The sequence below is a fragment of the Ambystoma mexicanum genome, chromosome 2p, assembly GCF_040938575.1.
Source record: "Ambystoma mexicanum isolate Mex_15411 chromosome 2p, UKY_AmexF1_1, whole genome shotgun sequence".
In the NCBI taxonomy this organism is placed as follows: domain Eukaryota; kingdom Metazoa; phylum Chordata; class Amphibia; order Caudata; family Ambystomatidae; genus Ambystoma; species Ambystoma mexicanum.
This window is the reverse complement of record NC_090923.1, coordinates 205,951,061-205,964,033: the sequence shown is the minus strand read 5'-3', so window position 1 is coordinate 205,964,033 and position 12,973 is coordinate 205,951,061. Positions and strand designations below refer to the sequence as shown.

The window sequence follows — 12,973 nt, the reverse complement described above, 5'->3', positions numbered from 1 at the left end:
CACTGCACAGTCTATGATACACCCAAAAAACGCAGGCCACTCCAAAAAACTACTTGCCACATAACCTATCCACTTCTGGACACATACTATTACACTACTTGCAGCCACTGAAAAGACTCTTGGGCCTCTGGCCATGCACCCAAGGGTCTACTAGCTGACACAATCATCACACCATAATAGGGCCATGCACCCAACAATCTGTACACTTGCCCCAACCCACACACATAAGGCAACAGCCTGAGGCCCTATCCACTTCTATAAACATAGTATTACAATACATGCAACCAAGCACCACACTATTGGGTGCAGTAAGCAAACCACCCGATGTCCTCTACACTCTTTGACACATACCATTACAGTACTTCAACCAGTGGGCACACTCTTGAACTCTTCAGTGCATCACCTCCAGCCATGCACCCAAGAATATAGTAGCTGGCCACAATTACCTCCCACTATATACTATATCATACACCCAAAAATCTTGAAACAATCCAACAAACCACCTGACACACACACTGTCCATGTTTATACACATACTATTACAATAGTTACAACCAGTGTCAGACTATTAGGTGTATGCCCTCCACCCAGACACACAAGAGTCTAGTAGCTGGTCAGAATCACCACAGCATAACACAGCCATGCACTCAACAATCTATACACTGCCACAACCACACACATAAGCCAACCACCTGAGGACCTCTCCACTTCTGTACACATAGTATTCAAGGACAAGCACACAAGAGACTCTTAATTCCAATAAACCAGCCACCTAAGGCCCTGATCACTTTTCTAGACATACCATTACAATGCTTCAATCGGTGTTCAGACTCCATGACTCTTGGGTACATACACCAAACACTATAGTAACTGGCCACAATCACCTCCCACTGCATGGAATATCATACACCCAACAATATGAAGACAGTCCAACAAACCACCTGCCACACACCCTGTCCACTTTTGTGCAAATACTATTACACTACCTGCAGCCAGTGGACAAACTCTTCGGACATGGTCTCCTATGCGATCCACATGCCACTGTCAAAATGTTTGCATGCAAGGCTGTATCCGGCCATGCACCCAAGACTCTAGGTCCTGGCCACAACCACCCCAGCATAATACAGCCATGCATTCAAACATCTGCCCACTTACCATAACCCACAAACATAGCGCAGCCACCTCAGGCCCTCTCCACTTCACTTGACATACTATCACAGTACTTCCAGCCAATGGACAAACTCTTAAATGCATGGCCTCTCCACCCAATACTGTACTAACTACCCAAAAGCAATACATCATAATATAATAACATACCCAACAATCTGCCCAGTGCCCACAACTCAAACACATAAGGCAGCCACTTAAAGCCCTGTCTACTACAGTACACATAGCATTCCAGTACGTGCAACTAGTCAGAACACTCTTCAGTCCAACAAGCCAGCCAACTGAGGCCTTCCACTCTTTTCTACACATACCAATACAGTACTTTAATGAGTGGCCACACTACTGGACTCTTCGGTGCATCACCTCCAGCCATGCACCCAAAACTGTAATAGCTTGTCACAATCAACACAGCATACCACACTCTTGCACCCAACAATCTATACACTGGCCACAAATCAAACACATAATCCAGCCACCTGAAGCCATGTAAACTTCTATACACTTCCTCATATCATCTAAATTCTACTTCCCACCCCAATGAATCCTTCCAGCAGTTACCACGTAAGCTGGTCACCCGAGGATTTATCAGTGAACTGCTGCGGTGTCCGTAGACACCGTGACCACATCACGGTCTTCTTCCACCTAAACATATGACCCATCTTTCACTACCCCACCCTTTCCAGCCTCTCTTCCCCCCCAGCAGATTCCCTAAAATAGGCTTTCAGCCCTGTTCGCCGCTGCGCTATCCATGGAGATCCACGGATCCAACATGCCGGGTGCCTCAGGAAAATGTGAAGCACATCACGTTTCCCTCCAGCCAATCAGCGGGCAAGTCATATGTCCATAGACTTTACGCTACCATTTTACCCAATCAGAGTCCTGTCCGGTGGAGCGAACAAGGAAATGTGACCACAGATTCTTTAGGGACCTACATTTTGCCTGTTTTAAAAAAAAAAATACTTAACGGATATGCACTAAATTCACAAAAGCATGCTTTTGGGACCAAGCTGCTGCTCCTGCCGCAAATTTGGTGAAAATCCATCCAGCGGTATGTGCTGTAGGTGTGAGAATGGAAAAAAAAAATTGGGGCCGCCTCTATAACTTTGCCCCCTCTTGAGTTGCCCGTTTCAGCACTCCATATTAGGCATATGGGAGGTGATTTTTAGGTGGTACAGGGGTAGGGCCTGAAGGCACAAGATCCCCAAAATACAAAATTCTCACAGATGGATTATGAATTCCGAGTGTCTTCATAAAATGCGTAAATCTCTGGATATTTCACGTAGCATAGCTGTATGCAAGCAAACAATTTGTTTGTTTTCCCTAAATATTCCTAATGCTACAGTGGTGCACACGGGAATCGATGTCGTGGGCCTCAAGGTCAATTCCTTGAGCTGCCTACTCCCTTGCGTCCTGCTGAGCTAATGTGTCGCTTCCATTTACCAAAAGCAAGCTAGGCATAAGCCCCTATTGTTTTTTGTCCTTGGAAGGAAAGGAAAGGAATGGCGTGAGTTATGTAAAAACGTCATACATGATAAGGGTCAGCATTCGAAAACTGGACAAAGTAACATTTTATTTCATTTGATGATGAACAGACACTCCGTGTTACGCCAAGAGAATGGAAATGCTGATTATTATGTTAGTTTTACTGTAGACACATTTGTAGACAAAGTAGTCAAGGTTTCATTTTATGACCAGTATGGATGCCTGGCTAACATTGCAATGGCTTGTTGGTTTTGCCAATTGGTGAGGAGACTCAGAAACAACCGGTGTGTACTTGTATTTGTCCCATGGCACGTGGGCAGTCCCGCACCGAAATGTATGGAGTCCACGTCTGTGTTCGCCTAGGTTCCACCAACGCCCAATTATAAGCTACTGTTACATTAAAATGCTGTCTATGTGTTATTCAAATTCTTCAGTCAACTTCAGCATCGGCTTCCCATTGCGAGCTAAACAGACTGCATAGCACTAACCTCTCAATCACATTGTTGACTCCAACATTGCACGTTATTTTCGCTGTGTTTGCACTGTTTCTTGTTTGTGTTCATCGTTACTTTTCACACGGTGCATAAGTAATGGATCGATTAGAATAGAATTAAGAACGGCTACTGAGACACATTTCTGTTATGTTTTCTACACAGCCACATCCTGCCCTACTGCAAATGTCATAATTTCCAGATACCAATTGATGGCTTCTTCAGCCGGAAGTTGATGATATACCTCAATGGGTGGAGGACAGTGATGCTGTTTTGGGATGATCGCTCCGGGCCCATATGCCCTTTTGTGGTACCGGCAATAAAGAGTACTTTGACATTGTTTATGGTGGTGTAGCAACAAGCTGATGCCGAAGACTTGTGAATGACAGTGCCTCCATCCAATGAGCTTATACCCAAAGCAACACTGTGTGACTCACGATAAACATTTGTGTATCAAGAACAAAGAAAGAAACAAAACATTTGCTTGAATATGGAAAACAGCGGATGTTCTCGGAGCATTTATTGTGAAATAAAATCACATTCTAAATTGCAAAGTGTTGCAGTTTCGTTTAAAGATAGTGTTTTGTTGTCAGAATTGGGACGCGATGTGCTGTGAAAGGATGTATGTTGGTATTCTGGGTTCTGCGTCAACTGACGTCTGGATGTAGGTGATGATTGTTTGTTGTGTTTGTTTGTTTCTTTATTTCTAATGCGCACCGGACCCTAAGGTATCAGGGCACGAAGATAAGAATACTTTAGGCTTACAATTACAAGGTTACACAATCACAAAAACGTACAGATCAATGACAATATAGCAGGTAATACATTTACATAGCAGATAGATACAGTGGAAAGGTCGGTTTGGCTATTGGTCAGTTGGTTGGTGGGCTCATCTATGGCTCGTTTTCTTTGAGCCACTTGATGCAGTTTGATCTGATGTGTGGGTATGTTTGATCAAGTCTTAAGGTCGGTGGAGGGAGTTCCACAATTGAGCAGCTTTGACCGGGAAGTTGTTCCCTCCAATTGTAGTCATTTTGAAAGGGGGAACTGTGAGGCAGTTCGTGTAGGCAGTTATCATGGGTCTAGAGGTGATTTTTCTATGAACCTCTCTGAGAAGTAGCTGGGTGCTAAATTATTGAGACATTTGAATGTTAGGGATGCTGTTTTAAGTTTAATTTTGTTTGTCGTGGATAGCCAATTAGATTCTCTGCTGATTATTGTTCTCTTTTGGAGATTCCTAGTGCCGCTCTGAGGGCATTGTTTTGCAGTATTTGGATTTTCAGCGTGATGTATTTTTTCGCACCTAGATAGAGAGCGTTGAAGTAATCCAGTTTGGACAGCACAAGTGCTTGTGCCAGTGTGGTGCATCTAGTTGTAGAGAGGTAGGCTTTAGCTGACCGGATTAACTTACAAGTGTAGGCTGTCGATGAGGCCATATCGTTCACTTCTTTTGCTAAAGTTAAACTGGCGTTGAGGTAAAAACCTAGTGTTTTTACTTCCTTGGCAACTTTGATTATGTGGCCGCCTATGATGAAGGTTGTGTAGTCTTGACTGAGTTTCTTGATGTTGTGGGTAGACCCCAGTAAGATGAGTTACTTTTTGTCATCATTCAGGCATAGACCATGACATGCCATCCATGCCTGGATGATGAGGTGTATCTTGTTCACCAAGGCCAAATCCCGCTTGTAATCCCCAGAAAGTGGGATGAGAATCTGGATGTCATCTGCATAGTTAGTGTAGGTGACGCCCAGATGGTATAAATCATCAAACAGGTGCTTAGTAAAAATGTTATACATGGTGGGGGAGACGCAAGATCTCTGGGGCACACCACATTTAATGGGCACAGGGTCAGCAACTGCTGAGGTGGAGAAGACCCTCATTGTTCTCTCACTTAAGAATGATTTAATCCAAGCTATGGCTTGTGGCGAGAAGTGAGCTGCTGATTTTAGATGGTTGCAGAGCACTTTGGAATCCACCAGGTCGAATGCTGCTGAGAGATCCAAGAGGAGGAGTAAGACAGTTTTTCCTTGGTCTCTCTGCTCGTCAGCCTACGCTCTGAGATTGATAAGTACTGTTTCAGTACTGTGTTGGTGTCTGAATCGAGATTGCCTAGTGCCTATTAGATGGTGCATCTCCAAGACTTTGTTGATCTGTAAATAGGCCACTCTATCTAGAATCATTAGTAGAAAGGCAATCGTAGTGATGGGCCTGTAATTTGTTGGTATCGCTGGGTCTAGTGTTTGCTTCTTAAGGAGAGGCAGGACCCAAGATGCCTTAAGGTTACTTGGTATATTGCCTGAAGAGAATGAAGAGTTGATAAGTTTAGTAATGAATGGGGATAGGTCTCTAGCAGCGCCTTTTATTATTTGATCTGGGCAGTTATCGCCTCAACAATTTGATGGTTTCAGAGATTGGATTATTTTTTCGACTTCCAGTATGGAGACTTTAGTGAAGTTAAAGTTATGTTCTGGTTTGGCATTGGTATGTGAGTTGTTAGTTTGGATGGTTGTCGCGGGTATGTTTAGTTTCTTCTTGTCAACTTTGATTTGGAGTGTGGCAATTTTGTCACTTAGGGCCTTCTGGATGTTAGAGCACCATGTTTTATTTTTGTCACAGTTATCTTGGACTGGGATAGGGTTCTCTAGTTCCTTCAGGATTGTGAAAAGCTCCTTAGTTCCTGATTTGGCTTCCATTATTCTGTTGTCGAAACTTTCTTTTTTGGCTCGCTTTATTTCTGTTTTGTATTTTGTGTAGATGTTAATGATGGAGGCTTTATTCATTTCTGATGGAAGTAGTCTTAGTGATTTTAGATAAGGGGTAAACCAGGCATTTAAGTGTGCACTAGGTTTGCTGTTTCTTAGTTTTAATGGGGCGATAGTGTCCAGGGCATTGGTCATGACAGTGTTAAATTCGTTGACTAGAGATAAGGGATCTAGTGAGTCCGGCAGTGAGTTTAGGGTTGGGAGAATTAGTGGTAATAGCCTGTCTGTTGTTATATTTTTTTTGTTCCTTGTTAGCGTAGGGGGTGCTAAAGTATTATTTTGAGGTTGTAAGATTTTTACATCTACAGTAAAGGATATAAGGGCATGGTCTGTCCAGGCTTGTGGCCAGACGGAGGTGATGGTAGTGTTACAATTGTGGTCAGCCGCCCAGTCAAGTGTCCGGCCTTTCTCATGGGTCGGGTGTGTCACTCTTTGGGTGAAGCCCAGCTATGACAGGACATTGGCGATATTTGATGCTTGTACATCTTTTTGATTGTTAAAGCCTAGGTTCAGATCTCCTAGTAAGAGGGCTTGTGAGGAGTTTTTCAGGTTATCTGAAAGGATAGTGGAGATGGTCTCCTTGAAAGTCCCAAGGGGTCCTGGTGGTCTATAGATGAGGTGTAAGTTGATTGTGAGTTAGCTATTAGGAGCTTGACGGTTAGGGACTCACAGGATTTTGTGTGCATAGGTGTTTCTATTTGAATTGATATATTAGTTTTGGTGAGGATGGCTAGGCCTCCTCCCCGGGAGTTAGTCCTGTCTTCCCTGAGAATGGTGTAATCGGTCGGTACCGCAAGCATCAAGGCTGGGCCAGCCGCTTGGTGTAGCCTTGTTTCAGTAATGGCTAGGAAGTCAAAATTGCCTGACTGAATAATGTCGGCAATTTCCGTGGCATGGGCTATTAATGACCTGGCATTAATCGGTGCTCCTGTAAGGGTAGGACTGGGTGTGGGTAATGTTGTGGTGGCAGGTCTGTTTTGTTTGGCTGGCTTAGTTTGTGATTTAGGATCATTATCTCTTTTGTAGTTGTGATTAGTAGAGTTATTCAGCGAGGAGTGGTTTTCTTTTGTATTGTCCTTCTGAAGACTTCTGCTAAAGGCATTGAGGTGCCTGGCTAGCAATCCGTGGATTTTAGGTAGTCTCGCACGTATTTTGGAATTTCTTTGTCTGAGGTCGCAAGGAATGTCGGTTATAATGGGGTTAGGATAAGGTGTTTTTCCTAGGGTGAGCATATCCAGTCTGTAAATGCAGTTGGCGCTTTTAGTAGTAGTCATCTCTTGAAGGGGTAGGCTCATAGATGACATTGTAGGCCCAAGAGCAGTCAGGTAAAGGAGAATAGTGAGGATTATAAACTGGTACTGTGTAAGTATCTCAGAAGCAATTGGTGATGCTAGGTAGGATAAGGCAATGGGAGGTCAAGCTAAACAGGGCGTAGGCAAGGCATTTGCATAGTATAGTATTGATAAGAATAAAATGGGTTAGGTATGGTTCTGTCAGAGAATCTTTAAATCACAGTCATAGTACACTTAAAATATCCTTAATATTTGTTCTACCAAGAAATGTGATTTTAAAAAAAAGTGACAGGCTCGCAATATTGGGCACTCACATACATGTGCAGTCAATGTGGATCATGGTCAGCAATAGCATTTGTAAGTGAATCATGTGTATTCAGACATTTGTATTACAATAGTGATAGTGAAAAAATGTTGGTACACTTAATGGGCAATGCAGACAATACTAGTTGCTAATGGGATACAGGTACTCTCCCATACCAAGCATGGGGTATAAACAATAGCCACAACATAACAGGTGTACTCATTTGGCAAAGGAAGGCAGTTTGTACAGTCTTTGGTAATGGCTGCCTTAGGAGGATGTGATCTGCAGCTTCAGGACAGTAATGTTATAGTGTGTATGAGAGTCTAGTAGGGGGTTTGAGCATGCTCACCTGACAGTAATTCCATGTCTAAGAATTACAGCAGCATAATGGCACCTGGCTCCTGTGGCGTTCTGTCAGCTCTGTCATCATAGGCCTTACTTCATAGGCCGGCTAGTAGCCTGCTGGCTATTGGGTAAAAGTAATAAGAAATGCGGCAGCCAATCCAATGCAAGGGGGGGCGGGCACACAGTGCTACAAGATCAAACAAAAGTTCAAATCTGGGCGGCGGCCATCTTGGAAGCTTTTTGCTTTGTAGATTCTAATGGATTTGGATCACAGACACGTTATATGCATTCAGTTCAATGAAGGTAGCTTGTTAAACACTAGAAGATTGTGGATGTCAGGGAAAACCTAAAAGCTGGTAGTGCAGATTGGGGGTACAGTGAGGGCCTTCAAGGCAGTGGGTTAAAATGCCTGGAGCTTACCTCCTCTGCACAGTGCTTCTGAGTTGGGTGTGCAGCACACAACGGCGACAACGGTGGGGAGCTCCTGCTCCAACATAGGAAGGGGTTGGCTGCGTTTTGGCTGTGTTTGGCTATGCTACACACTAGCGTCATGGATATAGGCGGAGAATATCGCTAGGAATAGTGATGTCAGCTTCAGAGACCTTCCCATGTTCAACTCTATCCTCTCGCCGTGGCGCCTCAACATCTCTGGCCCACCTGATCTCTTCCTTCTCTCCTCACTTCCAGTGTTATGCAGATGATATGCAGCTCTCCTTCCAGCTTCCCTCTAATGCCTCCTCTTCCTCCTCTCTCATCCCTGACTGTCTGACTGCCCTTCAGGCATGGTGTACTGTCATTGTTCTCTACCTTAATGCTCATTGGGGCCCCTGATCCCTCTTTCCGTCCTACCATCTGTGGGATGTATTGATCCACTCCGCTATCTTATGCGGCATCACTCTGATAGTTATGGTGCAAGAAACAGCAACAATGGTGGCAAAACTCATGTGAGCGCCAAAACCAAAACCGCGTGTGTGAACGCACAAAAAGATGGATGCACAACCTGCCACCCATGGTGCATATGTGGCGGGATATAGCACACACTGCAGAAGATGTGCCACTGGGCTCCAGGACCAGCAAACAGAGCGCAGAGAGAGAGAGAAGCAGCGCTTTGCAAATAAATCCCCAAAATGTGCCTATAAATGGCATTGCTTTGTTGCTAAAAACTACAAAATGCCTATATACAAAACTTCTCAACATTCAAAATCTTACCTGCGGCTAAAATGCATGTAATCTAATGAATCATGGCAAATATACAAAGTCCTAAAGTGTAAAGAGCAAAACCTTTCCTCAGACAAACTGGATTGTCTGTAAACTGACAGCTCCTGTCAAAATCGGTGTACAGTACACTGGGCCACCTGTGGATGACAGCTGTCAGATGAGCTGCTGATGAAACTTCAAATTATCTAAACTAAATGTCTGCCAAATTAGCAAACATAAAAGGATTGTTGCTAAAAGCAATACAGATCTCAGTTGTGTTTTTGATCCCACAGATGTAAAGCTAAGAAAGTAATGTATTTATGTTTGATGCAACAAGTTTGGTTTCAGCGGGACTTTAAGGAATTAAGAATAAATTAGCCTGGCTGAGCTGCAAGGAGTGGAAAAACAGGTTTCTCCCAAGGGGAGGGAAATCCTCTCAGCAGAAACTCACTGATAGATGATAATTGTGGGTTAGTCCAGACTCTTGTCTACAGAAAGAGAATGAACAATGGCGGATCCTTCAGCCCAGGAAACGGAGGTGGGAAAGGGTCGTAAACTAGGCTTGCAGAAGGAAATCCAAAAGGTGGGGGCTGCTCCTTGCCTCCAGAGATAGACAAAAGACTGACCATTTGCTGTTAAGAATGAACAATGAACAATTTTTAGAGACTCATAACTTGGGATTCAAAGTGGTGAAAAATATAAAAAGGACATAGTTGTTAATCTAATTTTTGTCTGCACGTTTTAAGAGGCAGTAGAACTGTGTAACATATTCTGGACAGCAATGGCAATATATGTGGTTTTATGGGAACTGTATTAATACTAGAATTGTGACAATGTACACACACATCCCTATTTTAAACACGCACATTTGTGAACATTTGCAGAAAGTTTGGAAATTGTGTTCATGGCAAAAAGGACAAAATTCTGTAGAAAGGTGATCCCACAGCTGTGGGATTTTGATGAACAGATGCTACATAAAATATGGAATCTTTGTGTGTGATTTGTGTAGGTGACCAATGTAGAAATATGTATATAAGATAAAATCTGTTTTTGGTACTAATGGCTAAGGGGAGGTTTCTAAGGACTGTAAAGCTAAACCATAAATGTGACATCATCCGGCCTTGATCCAATCACTCAGATGCAAGGCGGAGATGAGGTCTTGATCCAATCCCAGCTCAAAGGAGCAAGCTTAGTTAAGCCAGCCCATATACCCATTTTGTGATGTCATTTGAAAGGATAAATAGAGACAGCTGACAACACATAGGTATTCACTGATTCACTCACTTTCCTGATTCCGGCGAAGCACTCTGATCCAGCATTCTACATCCAGCCTTTAACATCCTTCCAGATCCAGATGCCAAGACTCTTGCCAAGAAGGAGAGACCTATTGACTTTCATCAAGGCCTAATCTTCAAACTTATTCTCACAACCCACTGAAGCGCTGTGGTGTGGGAAGGCCTTCTGAACTAGTATCCTGAGAATCTCTGGCTTGGTACCATACGGCTTTCCTGAGGAACTCACTATCCAGCTGATTTGAAATACCCACAAACAAGAAGGGCAGATCCTGGGCAAATCTGGTGACCGGCCTCGCTGATTCAGTCCCGCAACTGATGTTCTTTCCTTCCGTGACAGACCCAATCCATGACCAGAACTGATGGTTCAATTTGATAACTTATTCTGTAAGTATTAATAGAAAAACAGTGACTCAAAATATATCTGCATTGTATGATCACAATCTCAAACCCATCCCCTCTTTAATTCAGAACCATAGTATTGCTAGAACTATCCTTGTGCTGACCTTTCTCTCATCTGTGGTACTAACTTCTTATTAATTTGATTAAGAAAAGTAATTCCCAAACCAACTGAAACTAGAGTATCGAACATGAATGGGTATGAGAGGCCGTGAATGACTGATTCCTCTGTGGCATTCTCTTTTTGTAGTCCTTAATCTTAACATAGTATAAGAAAAACTATCTGGAGTTTTAAACCCACATTTCTGTTATCCATTCTCGTGCCTATTTTACAAAAACATCTTTTACTAAACCCTCTATAACTCTCTCAGTTTTCATGATAGAAGTGAAATTTCAACTCCTACTCGTACCTAACATCCTTAGCTATCCATAGAACCCTAAACGATTATAGCACACAAGGAAAAGTTTGCTGCTATTTGTCATTCTGAAAATTCTTTACACGTGTGAATTAGCTTTAGATTATTTCCCACTTGGACTTTGAGATTTCAAATGTTCTCTTCTGACTAAATCATTGCTGGTGATTGTTTGCATTTGTTCAAAGCGGCTCCCATAGGAATTTATAACAATTTAAGTATTTTTGACCACATTTGGTGTTTTTGCTCAGCCAATTCCAAAGACAATTTCAAAGCCATTCTGACAGTTGCAAAGTTAATTCGGTTTTTCTCTTGTGTTTGAAGGGGGAAGGTGGGAGTGATATTCTGTTTGACTTGTGTTATTCCTGACTACCTGCTCTCTCCTCATATCTATTTAATTGCCTATTGGTGGGTTGAGGGGTGTTGCAGGGGGAACCCCTAACCATAGTGCCATCTGTCCAAACCAACACAAAAGTATTCTTTTCTGTGCTGCATTTGTTTTTGTGTTCAGAACTTGATTCCTAGTGTATTAAATTCATTGCTTAGTGTTCTGTCACCCCATTGGCGGTTGTTGTATTCCTATTCAAATATATTGTGATCAATTCGAAATACATAAATAAATATTTACCTTTGCAATCTAGCCTGATTCCTGGTTCAGTGTGACCCGGGAGGTCTCAGGAGAAGGGTGTGATATGAGTGGTATATCGTTCAGAATATTATACTTATAGATAAAAATAAATAAGGGTTTCATTTGCACACTACATGCTAGGTGTGACTTGGGTATGTGCCGGACTGAAATCATGTACACATCTGGCTGCCCTTTATGGGTCTGCTCCCCTCACAGTCTTGAGAGGCATGAAACCTGTTGTCACCTTTGACTCCTCTCTCTCCTTTTCTCCTCCCATCACAGACCATGCCAATAAGGCTCACTATCAGCTACAATTTCTCAGAGGCATTCTCCCTTTCCTCACCTTCCCCCAGAAACACAATGGGCCTCATTCTGAGTATGGAGGTAATCATGGCGCTATTTGCGCCATGACTACCTCCCATACCGGTACCAAGTCCGCCCTGGTTCAATGGGGATTTACCGGTCCATTCCGATCTTGGAGGGGCCGGTAAGTCCCCATTGAACAAACCATTCCCCATTCCCATTTCAGCCCCCATAAGGCTCAATGGGAATGGGGAAGTAGCTAATAACGGTACCACAATTTGCAGTACCGACATTAGCTCTCTGATCCCTTAGCGGCTCCCGCTAAGGGTGCCTGGTAAAACCAGGTGCCCATTGCGGGACCCGCTAAGGGACCTCATGGTAGAGCGCAAAGGGATTACCGGCACCAATGTCCTTAACGGTGCCCGGTATCCCTTTGCGCCCTATTCAGAATGAGGCCCAATGTCTCCAGCGCTCTGGTCCTCTCTAGGCTGGACTACTGCAACTGTCTCTTACTCAAACTCCTTGTATCCTCCCGTTGCCCCCTTCAACCAATCCAGAATAGGACTGCAAGACGGATCCTTGGCCTCAAGCCCAGGAACTTCATCTCTCCAGTCCTAAAATCATTTTACTGGCTCCTGTTTGCTGCTAGGATCAAGTCCAAGAACCTCTGCATCATCCTTGTTCCTTCTGAGTTGAACAGGGTACCATCCCACCTCCCCCCGGCCCAGTCCACCTAGAAGTGCTGGACAGTAGATGTCACACTACATCCTGATTTAGATGTGAGCAGTACATAGCCCAATGGCCTGTGCACCCTCTAAGTGGCACTGAGCTGTTACCCTATATCCCATCCGTGGTCATCACTTAGTATTCTAGGCTCCCCTCCAGTGCACCTTTAGAC

At 43.6% G+C, this 12,973-nt stretch overlaps 1 protein-coding gene across 1 annotated transcript in view; it reads left to right on the top strand.

Moving 5' to 3' along the window:
- LOC138566346 (uncharacterized) overlaps positions 1 to 3,694 on the top strand; it is a 499,514-nt gene extending 495,820 nt beyond the window's left edge. The window contains exon 6 of the mRNA XM_069643490.1: positions 3,306 to 3,694. Within this exon, the coding sequence (XP_069499591.1) occupies positions 3,306 to 3,335 (30 nt within the window). The 3' untranslated portion in view covers positions 3,336 to 3,694. The remainder of the gene's footprint in view (positions 1 to 3,305) is intronic.
- The last annotated feature ends 9,279 nt before the right edge of the window (positions 3,695 to 12,973 follow it).